The sequence below is a fragment of the Sinocyclocheilus anshuiensis genome, unplaced genomic scaffold (genome assembly GCF_001515605.1).
Source record: "Sinocyclocheilus anshuiensis isolate Anshui unplaced genomic scaffold, SAMN03320099.WGS_v1.1 scaffold201, whole genome shotgun sequence".
Classification (NCBI taxonomy): Eukaryota; Metazoa; Chordata; class Actinopteri; order Cypriniformes; family Cyprinidae; genus Sinocyclocheilus; species Sinocyclocheilus anshuiensis.
The window spans coordinates 52120-75563 of record NW_015537959.1 but is presented as its reverse complement, the minus strand read 5'-3'; the positions used below and the strand labels follow the sequence as shown (position 1 = coordinate 75563).

Here is a 23444-nt window from a genome sequence, read left to right as displayed (position 1 = left end):
GGGTTTTGTCATCCTGCTACTTGCTGTCTTATATATATATATAAAATGTTTATGTCAGAATAAAAGGACCCAGTACCTTGACATTATAGAGGTAAATCTCCAGTAAGTTGTTTTTATTAAATTTGCTTTAGAAAATGTACACACATTAAACAATCAACATGCACTGCTTTACTATACACAGTCCAGTTCTTTTCAATATGAAAACAGTATTCACCGCGAGTATGTCATCTCACAGAGATGTTTTCAATAAACAATGTATTAATACAGAAATATCAAAACACTAGGTCAAGTGTTGTTACACATATTCATATGGAAGGTGGATCTATTTGAATCTAACACACGAAAACACAAGTTAATCTTGATCGTGTCATCATTTCAACCAAAGAGGAACACAATCTTGCATTCCACTACATAATCTTTCCACAACTCAATCTGTGACAGCCATAATCAAATTACTTTACTTTTAAAGGACAACACTTGACCTTTAACAAAAAAGCCATTACAAGTTTGATGTCATAAAACTGAAACAACAAAACAATACTTACAAAATACAAAACACTTTTTTTTAAACATTTTCAGAAGCAATCACATAAACTAATGATTTTTTTTTTTTATAATAAGCACTTAAGGATCTCAGATGAAGTACTCTGAAGCAACTCCAGAGAAAATATGAATAATATTCACAAATTGGGCTGACAATCCAGAACAAAATTACACAAATCCCAACAGGCACCTAAATGTCAGCAGCCATTATCAAAGGTTAAATCAAAATCATGCAGCAGCCTTCATCCCGGACACAAAAACATCCAAGAGCTTCAACAGTTTGATATGACATCTATATCGTACGGCAAGTCCGTAGGGACAATGCGACTTTTCTCACTCAGAGAGCATTTTCATTTACTCTCACTTCAGACTGCTTCCTATTTGACCTTACGATTCAGTGTGCGGGCGGCCTTAAACAACACCCAGGAGTCTCCTCAAATGTGCGTAAGTGAGAGTCATACAAATGGCCCTTTGAGTGCGGTCATCCTACAATGACACAGAAAGGTGGCCACGTCCCTTTCGTGAGGAGAAACAAAAGAACGAAAATTAAAGCTGCTCCTGTCTGGACAGTCCTGATACAGCTCGCCATGCTGTTCATCTCACATCTTGTCTTCGGCTCTCCTAATAATCGTTATTCCCTTGCAGATTTGGTCAAAAGCCCTTGCAGGGCGCACTGTGATTTATTAGCGCGGTTTAATGGCTTCTACATCACGGTAAGGATCAGTCAAATCGTGTGCTTTCAGTTCATGGCTGTCAAATTGTCATCATTCTTGTGTTTATATCTTTCAGCAGCATGCCATATGTGTTTTAGTATTGCGATACACAAGCATATTAAATAAAGGAATAGTCCCCAAAATGAATATTTGCTGAAAATGTACTCACCCTCAGGTCACCCATGAAGTAGATGAGCTTGTTTCTTCGTCAAATATAGCATTGCATCACTTGCTCACCAATGGATCCTCTGCAGTGAATGGGTGCCGTCAGAATGAGAGTCCAAACAGCTGATAAAAACATCACAATAATCCACAAGTAATCAATACCTCTCCAGTCAGTCTTGTAAAATGAAAAGCCACTTGTTTAAGTTAAAATGCCTTAATGATGGATTTGTTTCTTACACGCAGCTTTTCTCTTCACAAGATATTAACTGATGGACTGGAGTAGTGTGGATTACTTGTGGATTATTGTGATGTTTTCATCATCTTTTTGGACTCTCATTCTGACGGCACCCATTCACTGTATAGGATCAATTGATGAACAAGTGATGTAATGCTCTTTTCTCTGAATCTGTTCTGATGAAGAAACAAACTCATCTACGTCTTGGATGGCCTGAGGGTGAGTACAAACAGCAATTTTTTATTTTGGGTTAACTATTCCTTTAATTACCAGGACTGATTTGAGCGCTACTGGGTAAGCAGTTTTTTCCCCCCGAACTTTCCTAAACACATCTGATTCAGCTGATAAAGGCCCTGAGGAGCATCTGGTGAGTGGCCTAGAATCTGCGCCACTTGTCCAGCACAGCGAGAAAGTGACAAATAAAACACAAACTATTTATCTGAGGTCTGCTAAACAAGCTTCGAATACATAAAGAACCAGAACTTTTAACAGTCACAGAAGAACAAGACACAAAGTATATGGCCAGAAAAACAAACAAACAACCAACCAAACAACAAAAAACCTCAAGTGGCTTTTAGCAACCATTCAGCATTTCTGTTTTAAGATGCAGCAGATATGTGCAGTATGCAGCGCTGCCGCCCTTTTAAAATGAATAATAACTACGGATGAGCTGATATCTGTACTATCTGTACTAAAAGCAATGGCTGTTTGCGTACTCCGCTGTGTGAAGAAACACCGGCAGCAGACTGAATATGCTCACTATAAGATATAACAGTGTGCAGATAAACCGAGGGGCAAAAAAATAGCACAAGCTGACATCTAATTTGTTGTTATATATAAAAAACAACTTAAATCAGGTCAAGAATGAATTCTGAGTTTATGCTGTAGTGCTTAACAGATTATTAATACATTAAACCTGCCCTATCAGCCTCACTTTGCTGTACCTGAAAATGGTAACGCTATTAAAAACACTGATATCACATACAGGAGGCTAAAAAGAAGTATCAGTACTCATTTTCACTCGTTTTCCAAAACTGAAATCTCAAAATATAATAAAAAAGTATAATACTTGAGTTATCCCTTGTGTAAAAGAAGTACACTTAAGTATGCTTTTAAAAAGGCTACTTGCCATGGAAATAATATACTTTAATAAGAATTTCATAATCACTTGTATTGTCTTATGGAATATGGTTGAAGCATACTGCTGAATGTACTGACAAGTATTTATGGTAAACTAAAAAATGCTTTTAATGTCAGGTCTATTGAAACTTGTTTGTCATGGTTTGAAATATATTTGTAATTACACATTTGCAATGCTGCAATTTACTATAAGTCTATTAACGTTAAATGTAATCTCAACACACTACAGTTAAAATTATAATCGAGTACTTTACATGTGCTTTAATATATGTCAACACATCAAGATAAGTGTACTTCTTAAAAGCATGACAAAATATTATTAAAACAATGATTCAAAATGTACTTTATAATTTGACATTATTACAGACTGTGAAGTCTTAAGAAACAGTCATTAAAAAGTGAACGCACTTCAAATACACTAAAGTGGCCTTTTTCATTAATATATTATCTGCAAGTACTTTTTAAAAATACACTTTTAAGTGCACTACACTACAAATAAATACACTACAAGTAAATACACTACAAGTGCACATTTAATACAATTAAGCACATTTCTTTTTCACAAGGGATAATAAAGTGATACTAAAAAAAAGGGTCATTATAAATGTGGCTTTAGCACTCCAAAATTTTTGTTAGTGAGGAAAGAAAATCTCTGATATCGTAATACTGTAATAATAGGTTGCTCATCTCAAAATTACATTTTCACCCACCTATTACTATTTTTGATCGTCAAAAATGATGATACTTCTTTATTAAACCAAATCATTATGACTGCATTAAAGTCTTGTGTCTAAATGCTTAATCAAATTTTGAACATCTAGAACATCTCTAGCATATTTATAAAAGTCTAATCAGTTCCCTCATGTTACTATCATATGATATCATTACTTTATCGTTGTAACTGTAGACAAATTTGCCCATAACCTCACCTAGTGTTGAATGCAGATCAAATAGTGTACGTCTTGTTGTCACAAAACCTGTGAATGTAGCACTTTGACAATCATGAATACTAGATGCTTGTAGCTGCAACATGGTGCCTGGAGCAAACAAATACAAGCCTTGTGTGTACTAAAACATAGATAAGGCACAGAGACAACTCTTGAACAAATAACTGAACTAATAAGCAAAGGCTAAATGTTACTTGATGTGATTTCAAAACAATCACAAGTATAACAAACAGTAGCTTAAAGGGATCGTTCACACACACAAAAAAATGAGCCTTCTATCATTATTTACAATTTTTGAAGAACAAAACATCCACAACTCAATCTCGACTCAATAATTCAATCGTAGTTTCATGGAGATTAAGATTATTAGTGAATAGCTTAAAATTCGGCTTGGTTCTCACATTAAATTCTCATATGAATTTGTAAGAGTTGACATAGCCTACAAGTTGTATGGAACAATTTTATGATATTTTATGGTGCTTTCATGGCCTCAATGAAGCTTAAAGGAATAGTTCATCAAAAAATTTAATTTGATGTAAATATACTCACCCTCAGGACATCATAGATGTAGATGAGTTTGTTTCGTCATTGGAACAGATTTAGAAAAAATGTAGCATTCCATCACTTGCTCACCAATGGATCCTCTGCAGTGAATGGGTGCTGTCAGAATGAGAGTCCAAACAGCTGATAAAAACATCATAATAATCCATAAGTAATCCACATGACTCCAGTCCATCAATTAACATCTTGTGAAGATAAAAGATGAGTGTTTGTAATAAACAAATCCATCTGTAAGATGTTTTTAACTTTGTTGCTTCCGGGTCCAGTAATATTGCTTTCTCCAGTGAAAATGTTTTCTAGTCTTAATCAGGAGAGAAATATGCACAGGTCAAGCACTATTTAAAAGCAAAATCTAAATCAGAATCAAAGTCTAAATCAGTTCTAAACAAATATGTTGGTGGAGTTTGATGTGAGAAAACAACATGGGATGGACTTTTTCACTGTTGGAAACTGTTTTATAGATTATGGACTCGTATTTTGGACAGAAGCCATAGTGGAAAAATAAAAATGCCTTGATGGATCTGTTTCTTACAAACAAGTGGTTTTTCACTTTACAAGATTGACTGGAGAGGTGTTGATTATTAGTGGATTACTGTGATGTTTTTATCAGCTTTTTGGACTCTCATTCTGATGGCACCCATTCACTGCAGAGGATCCATTGGTGAGCAAGTGACGTAATGCTACATTCCTCCAGATCTGTTTTGATTAAGAAAGAAACTCAGCTATATCTTGGATGACCAGAGGGTAAGTAAATTTTCATTTTTGAGTGAACTACTACTTTAAAAGACCTCTGACTCCATTCATTGTAATTGCATGGGAACATTCTTTAAAATTGCTCCTTTGTGTCCTACAGAAAAATGAAAGTCACATGACAACAACATGAGGGTGTGTAAATGATTTTTGGGTGAACTAATCCTTCAATTAATGATGGGATAATTACAAAACAACCACAAGTATAACAAACAGTAGCTTAGTAAGAAGTAAAAGGATGTTAACTACTTTGGCATGTACATGGAAGTAAGGCATTTGTTCTGAGGGATCAATGAGAAGATGGAATCTTAGTGCAGTAACATGACTCATCCCTCCTCGTACACTGGTATGCTTCAAAAACCTTCGGTTGAAACCTTGTTAGGGTCTCGGATCACTTGCAAGGACACAATGATAAACAGTACATAACACATGCACACAAAATCCGACCATCGTGACGCTGACTTTTTCCCGTTACGCTCCTTGAATGGCTCGCAGGGCATTGCCTCAGATAACTATGGAGAGATAGATCGATAATCTCTCTTCAAAAGTGTTTCGGTGCACCTTTCCAACGATTCCACAATGAGGAAGTATGTGGGCAATCAAACCGGTCAGAAGATGTTCGATCCTTCAGACCGTTAACACAAAGCCAGTCGCAGTGTCGATAACACGATGATAGAAAGCAAGGAGACGGGGATGGTGTTGGGTCGCCAGGCTCTGGACCCTCGTACGCTCATACCTGGAACATGGAAAACAGGACTTAAAGGCACTGAAGCTTATTAACTTGTAATTGATGAATATAGACTGAGGGTAATAAAAGAGCAATAGAGAAAAGGCTTCTTTGGGAATTGAAGGATGAAGTTATAGCTTTATCAGTGTTTAGCTCTACATCTGGACATTCTTGTGCTCTGAGCGGATTTGCATCGACTTCCAGTAGATGCTCACTGAGCAGTTTTTCCAGTTTAAATGACTAATTAAAAGTAAAGCAGGTTAGAAAACCTTACTATTGGCACAGCTAATAATTTCCAACATTAACAATCGAAAAAACATATATACATATACGTATACATATATATATATATATAACATATACATATACAAAACATAAAATTTTCCCTGCTGTTATATTGAGATTTAAATGAGCGTTATTACAGCAAAGTATATCTTTAAAAATCTAAAAATGAAAAATTGCTGAACATTTACTCACCATCAAATCATGCAAGATGTAGATGAGTTCGTTTCTTCATCTGAAATTTTAAATCTTGAAATTTAGCGTTACATCTCTTGCTTACCAATGGATGCTCTGCAGTGAATGGGTGCCGTCAAACATCACAATAATCCACAAGTAATCCACACCACTCCAGTACATCAATTAATTTGTTTGTAATAAACAAATCCATCAATAATCAGTTTTTAATTTCAGACCGTTGTTTCCAGCTAAAATACGATTACTTTATCCATAATCTTGCTTTCTCCAATGAAAAGGTTGAGTAGTTTGAATCAGGAGTGAAATATGCACATATCAAACACTCTTTACAAAGTGAAAACAGTCCAAAACAGTTGGTCGTGGATTACTTGTGGAGTATTGTGATGTTTTTATCAGCTGTTTGGACTCTCATTCTGATGGCACCCAATCACTGCAAAGGATCCATTGGTGAGCAAGTGATGCAATGCTACATTTCTCCAAATCTGTTGCAATGAAGAAACAAATTCATTTACATCTTGGATGTCCTGAGGGTGAGTACATTTTCAGCAAATGTTCATTTTTGGGTGAACTATTCCTTTAACCCAGAAACTAAAGGGAACTGAATGGAACTGAAACATGAATGCACACTGTTCAAAAGCTTGGGGTCTGTAAAATTCTTTAATTTAAGAAGTATCTTATGCTCAACAATTATCTGCATTTATTTGATCAAAATTAGTGTAAAAAACAGTTGCATTTTCACTGAGGTCCAGCAGATGCTCACTGAGCAGACTTTCCTAGTTTAAATGACTAACTAAAAAAAGAGTCAGGGCTTTTTCTTGAAAACGAGACATTGCAGGCCTTTCGATGAAAAATGTGAACAATAAGCCACAGAGAACAGTTGTCCGTTGCAGTTGCATCATCCTGTGACATTGTATGCATGGGGGAGCGGAGACCAACGGGCAGAGATAGATGGCGAGAGCTTGGGCTATAGTTAATAAAGATCAGACTGCTTAGCCCAGTGGAGAATAAAAGGTGTACGAGGAGGACACATCAAATCAGTGAGAACTCATTTAGAGAGGTGCATTAAACTCTGTGGGCTGCAGTAAGAGAGCGTCTCCGCTGCAAACTGCACCTGCGCTCTTCACTCAGGGGAACAGGAGTAGAACATTATGAGGTCAACTGTGAATTGTTTATTTTATAGGGGCCTGTGTGTTTAATATCCCTTTGGCATTGAATATTTATCTTTTACATCATGGGCATTGAAAGAGGAGGGCAGTGGATGTGCTTTGCACACGCCTACAGGTTTAACTCACGTATGGAAATGTAATATTGTGTAAGGATGCAGACATAAAATAAATGAGCCGAATATAAACAACTGAAAATCTAATTCATAAATCGCTAATTTTTCTAAAGTAACACTTTCCAACAGGGACACCGGGATGGTAGCACTTTTTTTTGGCCTCCTTGAGCTTGTTGCATTTTCATAAAGGTCCTAAAGGGTAATCAGAAAATATGAGCAGTGACTTCACAGCAGTGTGATTGGCTCATAACCCTGTCAGTGTCATTCCCTCTTATCATTGTTCACAACCGGCCCACAAGAAGAGATGGATGGAAAAAACATTGAGTAAACTATTCAGCCATTTAGTTATATCACCACTCTGATTCGGAAAGATCTGTGAGTCAGGCGAGGTGAGTTTTTAGTTTCATTACATTTTCTGAGTGAAAGAGGATATTTGATTCGAAAAATGTGGGGGAGGACTTAATTTGATTAATCTAGGGCAGGACTTATTTTGATTCAACAGGAATTGATTGGATGGTGAAAAGAATATGGTACATTCCAAATATTTTGCTATTGGTTAATATTATTCAATAGCCACGCAGCCTGAGTGACGTCAGCAGAAAAGGCAAGTTATTTGAGAGGTGGAGCACATTATAACATTTCCACTATTGTTACAATTAGATTTAAGTGAGCGTTAAATGACAGCAAAATGAATCTTAAAAAAAAATATAATAATAAAAAATTCCCTTGGTAAATGTAATTTTTAGCCAATCTCAAAATGAACAGCCATTTCTCATACTGTACATTTTAATGTTGTGTTGCCTAAATTCACTTTCAGCATTTTTAGAATTATAATATCAGCAATCATTTTAATTTTGGTGCATCCGTAATTATAATGAATAATGAATTTCCACTACCTTTCAAAAGTCTGGGGTCAGTAGGTTTTTTTTTTCTTTTATGAGCAAAAGAATTCTCTTATGTTCAACAAGGCAGCATTTTTTTGGTCAAAAATATAGTAAAAATAGTAATAATGTGAAATGTTATCACAATTTAAAATAACCATTTCCTATTGTAATATATTATAAAATGTAATTTATTCCTGTGATGCAAAGCTGAATTTTCAGCATCATTACTCCAGTCTTCAGTGTCACATGATCCTTCAGAAATCATTCTAATATGCTGATTTGCTGCTCAGGAAACATTTCTGATTATTATCAATGTTGAAAACAGTTGTGCTGCTTAATTATTTTGTGGAAACTTTTGATGAATAAAGTTCAAACGAACAGTATTTATTTGAAATAGATTTTTAAAAATTGTATTCCTTGCTAAATTGAAGTATACATTATTATTATTGACCCCAAACTTTTGAACAATATTGTACACTGGACAAAAAAAAAAACTTATTTCAGAAGACCAATACACTCAAATTCATCAAATTCAAAAATGAGTGCGTTCTTACTAAGTTTATGTATGTTGATGGGTTCGGTTGGCATCCCTTCTCCTCCGTCACTCAGCGCTCGTATCTGAATGATGTAATCATCATCTGCAGGTAGCGTGAGCTCCACTGAGGTCAGATTTGTTGTTATTGTGTTAATTTCTTTATGCCGGTTCCTTCTGTAGGACACCTGGAGAGAACAAATGAGAGAGGTGCTAACAACCACTTAGATTTATTCAGCACAAGCTATTTTAGTCGATAAAGGAAGTAAAATCAAATTATCATACACTGTAGGGAACTGTGTTTATTAGCACACCTGGTGTTTTCGCTATACTGTACAGCACATATTTTGAAGATCTGCGGTATAAATTAGTTTTATTTTTAATTTCCGTTACCACTAAGGTGGGTAATCGTCCAACAAAATAAAGATATACACTTTAATGCAGCACTGCAGTTGTTTAACAACTTTAATGCAGTTGTTTCCTAAATGCTCACTGGAATAGAACAAGCTAATATGATTATATGAAAATAATGCCCTACAGTTTGGCTTTGAGGTTTACATTTCTGGGAAGCACTTACCTGATAACCAGTAACATCTGACTCCATCTCCAGAGAAATGACAGGCTCCCAATGAACAGTGAGCTTAGAGCCAATCAGATTCCACTCCACGTTCAAAGGTGGCTGCCCGGGTGCTGAGAGGAAACACCACCATTAGTTACTGTACATGTGACGACATAATACATTATGACATTATGAACAAACAGACAGCCAGGCACCTCTCCTGTCAATGTCATTATGTATTATACTATACTTAAGCGTAGAGTTCTAGAACTATGAATGACTATTCTGGCATTTCAAACATGTATGACTTGCTTTCTTCTGTAAAACACAAAAGGAAACTTTTGGCAAAAAGTCAAAACAAAACAAAACATAGTCACCAAGGACCATCACCCTCCAGAAAGGACAACAAACACATACAAATAGTCCATATGTTTTGTATGTTATATTACAAGTCTTTTTAGTATGCAAACTAAGGACTACTTAGGTACTTTTGCTGGTCATTGTATTCTTTCGCTGTATCAGAAAGAGCAGCATGAACATTCATTTAAATATCTCATTATATTTCCCACGGACAACAAAGAAAGACATAAAAGTTTGGAACGATGATGGTTATTAAATGCTGACTGAATCTTATAACCAATAATCCTTTAAATCTTTATTTTTCTTTACATTTATTCAGCAAGGACACACAACAAAAGTGACAGTAAATACATTTATAATGTTACAAAAATTGCCATTTCAAATCAATGCTTTCTATTCATGTGACGCTGAAGACAGGAGTAATGGCTGCTGAAAATTCACCTTTTCCATTAACAGAATAAATGGCATTTGAAAATATATTAAAGTAGAGTTTTATTTTTCCACAACACTACAGATTTTTACTGTATTTTTGATCAAATAAATGCTTGCAAAACACTTGCAAAAAAAAAAAAAAACTTTAACAATAATAACAGTACAGTATATCAAATGACAGGTGCCTTTATCCTTTTTCAACAATAAAAAGGACATTTTTTTTTACAAAGTGCAAATATTACAATTAGACAAAAATATGTAATATAATATAATATAATATAATATGATATGATATATGACATGATATGATATATGCTATGACAGTGATGGGCAAACTTGGCCCTTCCAGGCCACTTTCCTGCAGAGATTTGATCCAACCCTGATAAAACTCACCTGCCTGTAGCTTTCTAGTAGTCTTGAAGACAATGATTAGCTGGTTCAGGTGTGTTTGATTAGAGTTGGCGCTAAACTCTGAAGGAAAGTGACCTGGAAGGGCCAAGTTTGCCCACCCCAGTGATATGATATAATATATACCTGCATAGGCAATGCTTAAATAAACTGATAATTTTAAGAAGCATATACTTACGGGACTTCTTGGTGGTCACATTGATGGTGGGAGACAGAGGGCCAGTTCCCGCTGTGTTGAAAACGCTCACTGTCAGGAAATACTGAGTGTATTCTCTCAGTCCACTGATGTTAACCTTGTTCTGATTGGCAGACACTCTGACTTTGCCCATGGTCTCTGGTTTTGTATCATCCTCCCAGTACACCACCTGATTTCAAGAGCAATGGAGAGAAAGCACAGACTGTGGGATCTAAAGCCTCACGGATATAATGCTACGGTGCCATTATGTTCAGTGCAGAAGAATTATTATACAGGAGTTTTTCCACTTTTCTCCACACAGTGGGTTTGGGGGTGACATGGATGGAGGGTTTCACAGAGGAATATCTAATGTTTTCTGTGTCCTCAAAAAAGATGAAGAAAAGCCATTTTGCCCGTGCTGCAGAGAGGGCCTCCTATGCATACGGTAAGAACAGGGTACCCTATTCTTATTTTCAAATGGAGCGTTTCCATGGGTACAGAGGGAACTTTGAGGTGCAGCGGCATGGACTCCACTAGACCCCTGAAGGTGTGCTGTGGTATCTGGATGTTAGCAGCAGATCCTTTAAGTTCTGTAAGTTGCGAGGTGGGGCCTCCATGGATCGAACTTGTTTGTTCAACACATCCCACAGATGCTCGATTGGATTGAGATCTGGGGAATTTGGACCATTCCTGAACCATTTTTGCTTTGTGGCAGGGCGCATTATCCTGCTGAAAGAGACCACAGCCACCAGGGAATACCGTTCCCATCAAAGGGTGTACATGGTCTGCAACAATGCTTAGTTAGGTGGTACGTGTCAAAGTAACATCCACATGGACGGCAGGACCCAAGGTTTCCCAGCAGAACATTGCCCAAAGAGTCGCACTGCCTCCACCGGCTTGCCTTCTTCCCATAGTGCATCCTGGTGCCATGTGTTCCTCAGGTAAACGATGCACCTGATGTAAAAGAAAACGTGATTCATCAGACCAGGCCACCTTCTTCCATTGCTCCGTGGTCCAGTTCTGATGCTCACGAGCCCGGTGTTGGTGCTTCCGACGGTGGACAGAGGTTAGCATGGGCACCCTGACTGGTCTGCTGCTATGCAGCCCCATACGCAACAAACTGTGATGCACTGTGTATTCTGACACCTTTCCATCAGAACCAGCATTAACTTCTTGAGCAATTTGAGCTACAGTAGCTCGTCTGTTGAATCAGACCACACGGGCCAGTCTTCACTCCCCACGTGCATCAATGAGCCTTGACAGCCCTTGACCCTGTCGCCGGTTCACCGCTGTTCCTTCCTTGGAGCACTTTTGATAGATACTGACCACTGCAGACCGGGAACACCCCACAAGAGCTGCAGTTTTGGAGATGCTCTGTCCCATTTGTCTAGCCATCACTATTTGGCCCTTGTCCAACTTGCTCAAATCCTTATGCTTGCCCATTTTTCCTGCTTCTAACACATCAACTTTGAGGACAAAATGTTCACTTGCTGCCTAATATATCCCACCCACTAACAGGTGCCGTGATGAAGAGATAATCAGTGTTATTCACTTCACCTGTCAGTGGTCATAATGTTATGCCTGATCGGTGTATTTACACTACACTACCATTCATACACTACTATTCAATAGTTTAGGGTCAGTAAGATTTTTTAAAAGAAATGAATACTTATATTCAAGAAGGATCAATTAAATTGATCAAACAGGACAGTAAAGACATTTATAATTCATATTAGAAAGATTTCTGAAAATTCAGCTTTGCCATTACTGGAATAAATTACATTTTAAATGATATTAGAAAACAGTTATCTAGTGATAATATTTTACAATATTACTGTTTTTACTGTATTTTCGATCAAATAAATGCAACCTTGGTGAGCATAAGAAACTTCTTTCAAAAATATAAAAAAATCTCACTGACCCCAAATGTTATGAACTGTATTTGAAATAATGGTTCGAATGCACAAGTTAACTAAGTCAATAGTTAGTCAGAAGGTGTAATGTTGTGAATTTGTTTTTTCTGTAACAATGCACTAAAACAAAGGCAATGAATAGCTAAACCATAGAAAATTCACAAGATTGTATTACTATAGTGTACTCATTATGTTATTTCAGTAGGGTTTACGTAACAGGCAGAGTTTCACATGCATTGGTTAAATGTTGGTATATGTTTAAATTAATACATATAATGTTTGAATATTTGCTATAATTTTGTGCTCTCATTAACTAAAATGTTATTTTCATAGACTAAAATTAGATCAAAATAAAATTGCCTAAAAGGAATGAATATTACATGGCAAAACCACAATTTAAATGAGATATTTTCCAATTTGACTTTCAGTTAAAAAATGTGTGTATAAATTAACACCGTTGGTGACTCACCTGCATCTTCAGTTCTAGTTTTAAGAGAAGTGGGACTCGGTTCCCCCACGCCGACACTGTTTCTGGCCAGCACTCTGAACTCATACTCCACCCATGCGTTCAGATCCACCACCGTTGCCGTCAAGGTGTTCCCATCAATCACCTCCGGGACTGAGAGCAAACAGAAAAGCCACGGTTTAACTGAAAATACCTGGATTACACGGCCGCGCCATGAAAGTCAACAACAGGAGCCCAATTTTGAGCCTATGTTTACAGTAAGCCAGAAATGTCACAAAACATAAAAAAATTGTTCTATACCATGCCCCTGTCTGGGTGGGATGTTGTTTGAATGAATTCAGATTCAAGCGGCAAGGCAAGAGACCAGATTAAGTCGTTTTGCGTTAGTACTTAGAGGCCCTTATATGTACTCAAAGCGAGCATAAGCTTCTTTCTTAAAAGCACATGAGACGTGCTATGGTAATTTCAGTCTCTTGCTGAATTGATGCGCTGCTTGACTAGCTTTAGCTAATCCTGTATTGTTACCCGTGTTCACTGCTTGCCAGCCCACTGTGAAAGCTGTCTTGGCCTGGATGATATAGCTTGTGATGGGGCTGCCATTATCCTGGCCGGGTCTCCAAGAAAGCTGAGCCGTGCTGTCTGTGATCTCCTCCACTGTTACGCCATCTGGAGCTCCTGGGGGACCTGATTCAATCAGACAATTAGCAGTGAATTAGCAATTAGAAATGAAGTTACCTTCACTGACATCTAACCTTGCTCACCCCCTGCCAGGAAGCGCTCCGCTTATCGCCCCACTAAACTGTGATATAAGGCCAGTCTCTAAAAGGCGTTATTACATTTTAAGCGGTTGCTTTTGTGGGAACACTAGATCTCTTTGAGAATCACAGGAAAGCTTTTCAGAGGCTTGAGCTGTTTTCTTAACAGCTACAGCACGTCTCCTTTGAAAAGCTGCAAGTAGCTGCAAATTTCCAATTAAAAATGTGCAGAGAGTTGTCTTCCTTTGTCAAATTCACACTCCTTTGGGGGAAAATATAACGAAATGGAGCATAATGTTTGGTGGTTTTGTCAGCGCAGGTCACTTGTAGCATCAATAATAAGACCAGACAGTGTTTGCTTCTCACCTAAAAGGCACTCAAAGACAAATCATCAAGACAAATTGTAATTTTTTTTCTTCATATTTGATTTTGGTGTGAGGAGTTTGCATGCATCTTTGGTCTGACTAACATTTACATAATTCATTTTAAACCAAGGCCCCCCATTGTGCATAAAATTCAAAGGCCAGACACTCCTAGTTTCTGTAAATTAAACTGCTGGAAGTTTTAGGAGCAGAATGTCCTTCAGGGGTCCTTCTGTTTTTTTTCATGCCTGTTCCAGTTACTTAATCTCAATAATCTTAATAATTGATTATATGAATACTTTTTACTTACAATTTCGACCTGATACAACATTTTAGAGCTTGGAAGAACTAGAAAAATGTATATTCATTAAAAAATGCCTATTGAGTTTTGCAACATCCAAGTGAAAGATATAGCACCAACATGTCAGAAAAAAAACAAAAAACAATCACGAATATATGAATCAGGAATATATGCCCTCTGCCAGAAATTTGTCAATGGGAAGAAGGTTTCCCTTCTAACATGTCAATGACCCAAAGCACACAGCAAAACTGAGCACACAGTGGTTGAAGGAGAAAAAGGTGAATGTCCTTGCATGGCCTCTCAATCAGGTGTAGCTAATCACCTTCTCAATGGCACACAAAGCCATTTGACTTTCAACTGTGATCATTTTGATTAGCTCAGCATGAAAAGCGCTTTCCTGGAGACTTTCAGTCCTTGGTAGTGTAACTGAAGCAAACAATCAACTATGGGCACCCATCAAAAGATCTCCGGGATAAAGTTGTGGACAGGCACCAAAAAAAATAAAATGTATTTAGAAAAAGGTATTTGGTACAACACAGACCCTCCCTGGATCAGGTTGTCGCTCCAAATTGGATGAAAGAGCCAGGAGGAAACTGCTCAGAGAGGCTACCAAGAGGCCTACAGCAACTCTGCGGCAGCTGCAGGAATTTATGACAAAGTGTGGTCATTGTGTGCATGTGACAACAATATCATAAATTCTCCACAAATGTGGCTTGTATGGGAGGGTTGCAAGAAAAAATCCACTCCTCAAGAAAGGCCACATGCAGTCACGACTGAGCTTTGCCAAAACGCACCTTGACGTTTCTGAGGTAGATGAGACTGAAATTTAATAATTTGACAAAATAGTGTTTCGTATTTCAAATACGTATTTTAAATACATGTATCTGAAATACTGCCCATCCCTGCCAACAGTAAAGCATGGAGGTGGTAATATCCTGTTATGGGGTTTTTTCTCTGCAGCAGGAACTGGAGCAATTTGTCAGGATAGAAGGAAAATTGGATGGGGCAAAATACTGTCACATTCTTGAGGAAATTCTGCAGCCCTCTGCCAGAAAGTTGTCAACGGGAAGAAGGTTTACCTTCCAACATGACTATGACCCAAAGCACAGTGGATGAAGGAGAAAATGGTGAATGTCCTTGCAGGGCCGAGTCAGAGCCCAGACTTAAACCCCACTGAAAATCTGTGGAATGACTTGAAGACTGCAGTCCACAAACGCTCACCATCACATTTAACTGAACTTGAGCAGTTCTGCAAAGAAGAGTGGACAAATATTGCAAAGTCTAGATGTGGAAAGTTAGTAGAGACATAACCCAACAGACTCAAGGCTGTAATTAAAGCAAAAGGTGGTTTAACAAAATACTGACACAAGGGGGTGATCCTTTTTCTAACTCAGTGATTCTGGCTTTATTTTTTTTCTGACATGGTGTTATTTCTTTCACTAGGATGTTATAAGTTGCACTGAGTAAATACAGCTGACTAAAACAAAAACTGTGTCTGTCTTCATTTCAGGCAGCAAAGCAACAAAATGTGATTATTTTAAAGTGGGGTGATTCTTTTCTATACCCACTCTACATTTCTAGGTTATAGAAATCAGACATTTATAATTTGACTCCCCATCTATAGAGCGCAGTATAGCTGTGACGTCAAAACCAGAAAGACAAATTCACCATAGGTTCCCTCGAGATTTTCCTATGGGTTTTTATAATGGTGTTTTTCAATTCATAAGTAAAGTAAGGTCAGTGGTAAATATAACTTGACAATACTTGTTGTACAATGTAAACTGCAAACATGTACACTCCAGATTTCTTATGTAGTTACAAACATACATTTTTAAAAATAACAACAAAAAAAAAAATTTGCTTCAAAATTTGCATTTTCAGTATGGGTGTGTGTAATTCACATTGTAGATTGAAACGTCCAAGTATCGTCAATTTATGTTTAACACGCGCATTGTTTTACTCATAAATTGAAAAACCCTATTTTAAAAACCCATAGAAAAATATTGTTGGAGCCAACTAATTCATTTTAAGTCATCTTGAGGCCCCCTTGGAAGTTTGCTGAGGCCCTCTAGTAGACCCCGGCCCCCTGTTTGAGACATGGCCCCACATTTAAAGATCCTTATGTAAGGCCAACTGGTTTTATTTGCTTGCTACAGCCAGTTTTTACTTGCATTTTGTTCTTGCTGAGTGTGAATTCCATATCCTGATTCTACACTGTTATAAAGCATTATTATAGGCTCTGGCAGTAAAAGTTTGCATGTCATCTAATTTCAATTGAAAGATATCGATCCCGCTAAAACTAATTTGTAACCTTTGATAAACAGCTTTGATATGTTCCTCTAATGACCTCTAATGGAACATGTAATAACAGATAAATTCAACAGACATATACATTTCCTTGGCAAAGCAAAGAAAGCATTTGTATCTTTCAATCAGGTTTTCCTTCCAAATCCAAACCCTGCATTTGAAGCTCCCCCAGTTGCCTGGCCATCGCTCTCTTACCTTTCACGATTAAAATAGCCACAGCTGATAAACTCTCGACATCTGTGTCGACCACACAGACATACTTTCCGGCGTGCTTCAGCTGTATATTCCGTATCATCAAATCCCCAGATGTACTCTGGAGATATAAACACACACATACTCATTACTATCCACTCTATCAACTGGGGCTTTAAAGCGACAGGAAGATGTGTGAGTTGTTTGCTATGTTTGCCGGCAAGTGATTCAGTGAGTATAGACACCCTGCTGGTTTTGGGAATGAAAATGTGGCCCAACTCCACAGCTAATGGATGACTTTTGGCAAAGGCTGTTCGCTGCTACATTTGAAATGTCCGTCATGGATAAATATTTCCTCTGGCCAAGCCTTAGGCTCCTTCGGCACTGCACAGGATCCAGCTACCAAACTCACTCGCTAATTGGCTAATTAGAGCTTAATCACATTTAAGAGGTAGTGTGATTGGATTCAGTGTGCTAAAACCCTGTGATACGAAACCATACAAGTGATGAATACTAAATCCACACACGACAATTAAATGCCTTTGTTAATCTAATAAAGATGAAGAAAGTTGTTCATAAGAGTGGAGGTGAACTTTAAAAGCGCTCTGTCAAGGGAATAGATTAAGTACTGTGAAAACAGGTAAAGTAATAAAGATATATATATACTATTATATTCATGATGATACATGTAATTAACAAGTAAAAAGAGCATCAGAATCATCATATATTATAAAGTTATAATTATAATGAGGACCTTATTTATTGTAAAGCAACTGATTCAACTGATTAAAACTTTGAATCCTTTTAATTGATATGCTGATTAATTGCATGCATCAATTTATGCAGAGAATAGAATCCAATTTAATTCAAAGACTGAAAGCACTGAATAGACCATTTTAAAAGAACAGACAACTTTGAAAAACTCAAGCATTTTGTTTCACTCCATTGCTCTCCATTTAGATGATTTTTAACATAAGCATTTATGTATGCATTAAATTAACATTCTATACTGAAAGCCCTAATAAAAAATATATTTGCATGACTTGCACTACTGTTCTAAAGTTTGAGGTCAGTAAGATTTTAAATCAATAAAAAAGGAATACTTTTTACTTCGCAAGGATACACTCAATTGATCAACAGTGACAATAAAGACATTTACATTTCTATTTGAAATAAATGGTGTTCTATGAAACTTCCTATTCCTTAAAGAATCCTGAAAAGAAAAAATGCATCACGATTTCCATAAAAATTGTTCACAAACAGCATCACTTTTGTGGGTGATTTTATATTGCTACCTGATTTGCATAATTCTCTTAGTGAAAAAGTTGCTAAAACCATGCAGACAGCATATGCAAATAAATAGTGCTATCAGTGGGTGCATTTAATTCTTACTCTATCTACACCTATCTGTAAAAAATCTTCAGTTTACTAAAATGGATTCTTTATTGCTATTGTTTATAGACACTGATTCACTTGGATGTTGATATTGTCTGTGCAGCACTGAAGTCTTTGGCACAGACAACTTCACTAATGAAATAAAAGCGCTTAGATTTCAAATCAATTAAATGAGATAAGATGTATGCTCTTATCTGAGGGGGAGATTGTGGTTGGCAAACAAGAGGCAAATCTGCAATTTCAGCAGTAAGGGCATTAGGCTACAAATTTAGTTTCATTATGGAAATGAATTCATCCAAGCTGTGAACTTCATGTTGATAATCCTACAAGACGGGTGGCATCTGAGAAATTTATAAGAAGAACTGGAATATAATTACTGATAAGAATCACTGGCTTAAATCAAGATGAGAGCGTTTCCTATGTGTGTGTCCCAAATGTTCAGATTTATCACGAAATTACCGTAATTATATAAAAGTCAAAAATAATTTTATTTTACTGTTGCTTTCCACAGAAAAATAACTAATTAAATTCTCTGAAATATGCAACCTTATTTGAAAAAGAAATCATCTTTTTGATGGCTTTGGGGGTGGTGATTAATGAAGCTGTTTAAGGATTTCTCAGTTGAGACATGCACATCCAATATTGACCAGTCAGTCCTCATTAGGGCATTCTCTCAGTCTTTAAAATCATTACTATTTCTAGAAAGGCGTCATCACATCCCAGAGAAAAGCAGTCTGAGATGTGAGATCTGACCATTCAAAAGCCATATGAGGATATTACACTTGGGATCTTTGAAGGCAAAACTTTAATGGATTGATGTTTATTCTGTGAAGAGGAGGGAAAAGAGCTCAAAGTGAACGTAGTGGGCTGCTAAGCAGTGGAAGGAACAGCTAAAAACCTCAAAAAGAGAGTGATGAATTGATCTCTGCCAAGTCTCCCACATTTTAACAGTAGGTCTGGCTCAGAGTATAATAGCATTATACAGTAAACTACTGGATCAACTCCCTCAGAATCTGTCATTTGTTGAGTATAATGAGTATAATAAATTCATTTCATTGTTAGAGATGTACAGTACAGAGACATTAAAGGAACACTCAGTATTTTTCTTCATTAGAAAGGCTTTACACAAAGAAATTAATAGTACTTTTTTAATAAATTTGTTTAAAATCATATGCATTCACATACAATATGATGCAGACTCCAGTCATATGACCGGCAAAATAAAAGTTTTTATTTTAATTAAATTAAATTGGTCCACGACAACTGTCATATTTGCAATGTGCAGTTTCAATTTGCATTTTGAAACTGCCTGATTGCAGACCTCATTGATTTGAACTTATGAACCTCAGTTTTTGACTGAACATTGTCAAAATTATTTTTGCATAAGCACAGATCAATGAGACCTACGATTAATAAGTTCCAAAAAGGAATACAAAAAGTGCTAACTGAAAGAAAACAAAATGGCAAAAAGACTGATTTTTGTTGAACAGCTTTACACACTTCTATGACACGTTAAACAGTATAAAGCAGAATACAGACAGAAAGCATATCTAAAAAATATGACTTACCCCACCCACATGCTCATAATGCTGGTCCAGTTTATTGAGGAGCTGCCCATTGAAGGCCCAGGAGAATGAAACATCCAGAGCGGGGTCACAAGAGATCTGGCAGGGCAGTACGATGCTCTCCCCAACAATGATCTCCATGTCCACTGGACCCTGGGTGATTTGTGTGGGATCTGCTCAAAATCACACATAAGGTTGATTCATTTAAATGAATAATAAGTGTAAATATATACATATAGTATATATGAATTCTAAACCATATAATTAAAGGGCAATATTTTCAACCAGATCTCAAAAACGTGACATTTGTGCAAAACCTGAAATCAACGCTCCAGGTACAAAAACTCTGAGCCTGAAACCAAACAAACTGACTCTAAGATTTACAGCAAAAATAAAACTAACAAAAGTAGGAGACTGTGTCCTTATCAATGAATGAACTACTAATCTCATGATGAAGCATCGCAATTTATTTCCACAGACTGGTAAGCAAAGCCAAGAGGCATCCCCGCATTCAGCGCAGTTCACGATTGTGGCTGGAGGGACATAACAGGGAATGAGGTTACATATGTAACGAGACGTTCCCTATCAGTCAGTCACGTTCGATGTTACTTTGACATTAGGGGTCCCTATGGAAAGCGCCACAACCAGAACTGTGTTACGAAAATTGAAGGTGCAGGTGCTGATAAGCAAGCATGTCAGGACAGATGCACCTCGATCCGTAGCCTACCCAACGCCCAATAAGCCAGATCATTTATTAAATATACGGACTTACCAGAAAAGCCAAAATAGGGTTGTTCCGACATTCACTATACTAGATTTCAGCAACCGTTGGGGTGCAGAAACACATCTGAATAGGAATGTGAACAGTAAGACTGGTTACAGCCCCATCTGACAACTGTCGTGACACGAGTTCAGAAGAACACAACAGGAACTGACAGTAAACAAACTAACTAGGGAAGACACGGGTTTACCAAGGGAAACTGTACCATTGAAAAAAACATACAGGATTACCAAAGGAATCTCATGAATGGCACTAAGTCCAGTAAAAGGGGGTGACTAATTTCATGCAACCCAAATACTGGACGTGGCAACAGACTTCTCTGCTAAGTCTGAATGCCACAGGGTGTTGGAGGAATCAACCAGGATTCACCAGATGGGGAACTTACTGTAAGAAGATAAGGGCACATATCTTAACCAGCGGAATAGTGCTGCAAGCAAGACTCCGAGCCAGACTTCCGTGAGATCGGAAAACCAGGTCCGGGTGGGCCAATATGGCGCAACCAACAGGATCTGCTCCACGTCCTCCCTGATCTTGTACAAGGTCTATGCAAGGAGGCTCACTGGGGGAAAGCCGTACTTGTGTAAACCCCGGGGCCATCTGTGTGCCAGAGCATCCATGCCGAGGGGTGCCTCATGAGGGAGTAGAACAGTTGGCAGTGGGAGGATTCCTGAGAAGTGAACAGGTCCACCTGGGCTTCCCTGAATCGACTCCAAATCAGCTGGGCCGGCAGGAGATGGAGTCTCCATTCTCCTGGAAGGGTAAGCTGTCGTGAGAGTGCATTGGCTGCATGATTGAGCTCCCCGGAACGTGAACGGCACACAGCGATTTGAGCCACGTCTGACTCCAGAGGAGGAGATAACGGGCGAGTTGTGACATGCGACAGGAGTGTATCCCACCCTGATGGTTGATGTACGCAACCGTCGCAGTGTTGTCCATGTGGACGAGCACATGCTTGTCTTGCAGCAAAGGACAAAACCAGCGAAGAGCAAGCAGTACTGCCAGCAACACGAGGTAATTGATGTGCCACTGCAGTCGAGGTCCTGTCCAGGAGACTGAAGCTGCGTGCACATTGCACACAGTGCCCCAGCTCCTCATGGAGGCATCATTTGTGACACCAACATGCCTCAACACTTGCTCCAGGTGCACGCCTGCCCGTAGAAAACCAAGGTCCGACCATGAGCTGAAAAGTCGGTGACAAACCGGGGTAACACCGACCCGGTGAGTGCCACGGCACCATGCCCATCTCATGACTTGTCTGTGCAGCCAGTGCTGAAGCGTTCTCATATGTAACAACCCGAGCAGCGCAACTGCGGCTCCGGATGCCATATGCCCAAGGAGCCTCTGAAATTGTTTTAGAGGAACCGCCGTTTTACCCCTGAATGAATTCAGGCAGTTCAGCACCAACTGAGCATGTTTTTTCATGAGACGTGCTGTCATGTTGACTGAGTCCAGCTCCATAACGAGAAAAGAGATGCTCTGCACAGGGGAGAGCTTGCACTTTTCCCAGTTGACCTGAAGACCCAGGTGGCTGAGATACAGAAGCACCATATCCCTGTGCTCGCACAACAGATCTCACGAGTGAGCTAATATAAGCCAGTCGTCGAGATTGAGTTGAGGACTCGGATGCCCTTCTCCCAAAGTGGGGACAGGACACCCTCTGTGACTTTTATAAAGACGCGGGGAGACAGAAACAGCACGAAGGCAACCCTTCCATCTCCGGGTCACCCATCTCTGGGATGCTTCGAGGTGCTCTGGGAAGACTTAACGGCGCCCTAAGAAGTGGACTGCACTCTCTTCCTGGGGTAAGCTCAACGCCCCTGTTGAGGAGTCTCCTCCTCAGATACGCATCATCCCTGGGCCAGAAATACCCTCGTGCAGTTTTTTAAGCGCCTTGGCCTGGTGTACTTGCAGGATGGCCATGGTGTGCAGGGAAAGCGGTCTCAGCATGCTTGCAGCCAAGACACGTGAGACAGCGATCATGTCCGTCATTAGAGGTAAGGAAAATACCGCACTCAGAAGCACATGGTCGGAAAGACATCTAGAAAGACACTCTCAGCCATGCAAGCTGTAGGAAATTGCTCTTTTAGGCTGGAGTGCCCAGGGGTGGATCACAACATTTATCTGTGCAAAGGAGAGGCGAACACACCACTGAATGCACTGTTTTCTGACACAGCCGAGAATCTCCTGCAATGAAAGCTTCTTAGTTTCTTGAAGATTTCTCTTAGACGAGAGAAAACGCTCATGAAGCGATCTGCTCTGAAGCAAAAATCTGAATGAGTGGATGCACGCCGCCATCTTATATACCCGTATGTACTAGGGATGTGCGGGTCTAGTCGACTAGTTGACTAAACGGTACAGCTCCTGCTAGTCGACACTGAAAACAATAGTCGATTACACGACAAAAACAGGATTTTATCATTCACATTACCATCATTTTAACATTGCATTTAAAACATGTTAAATAACAAGTTAAAATAAAACGTTTGAAAAAGAATACATTATTTTTAAAAGTTTATCTGG

At 38.4% G+C, this 23444-nt stretch overlaps 1 protein-coding gene across 1 annotated transcript in view; it reads right to left on the bottom strand.

Moving 5' to 3' along the window:
* Positions 1-5128: 5128 nt before the first annotated feature.
* Positions 5129-23444, bottom strand: part of LOC107666565 (contactin-3-like) — a 49242-nt gene continuing 30926 nt past the window's right edge. Inside the window, exons 11-19 of the mRNA XM_016457978.1 lie at positions 20147-20316; positions 17187-17304; positions 13792-13950; positions 13270-13419; positions 12286-12341; positions 10891-11077; positions 9531-9643; positions 8976-9141; positions 5129-5790 (exon numbers count right to left, since the gene is read on the bottom strand). Of these exons, the coding sequence (XP_016313464.1) occupies positions 5690-5790; positions 8976-9141; positions 9531-9643; positions 10891-11077; positions 12286-12341; positions 13270-13419; positions 13792-13950; positions 17187-17304; positions 20147-20316 (1220 nt within the window). The 3' untranslated portion in view covers positions 5129-5689. The remainder of the gene's footprint in view (positions 5791-8975; positions 9142-9530; positions 9644-10890; positions 11078-12285; positions 12342-13269; positions 13420-13791; positions 13951-17186; positions 17305-20146; positions 20317-23444) is intronic.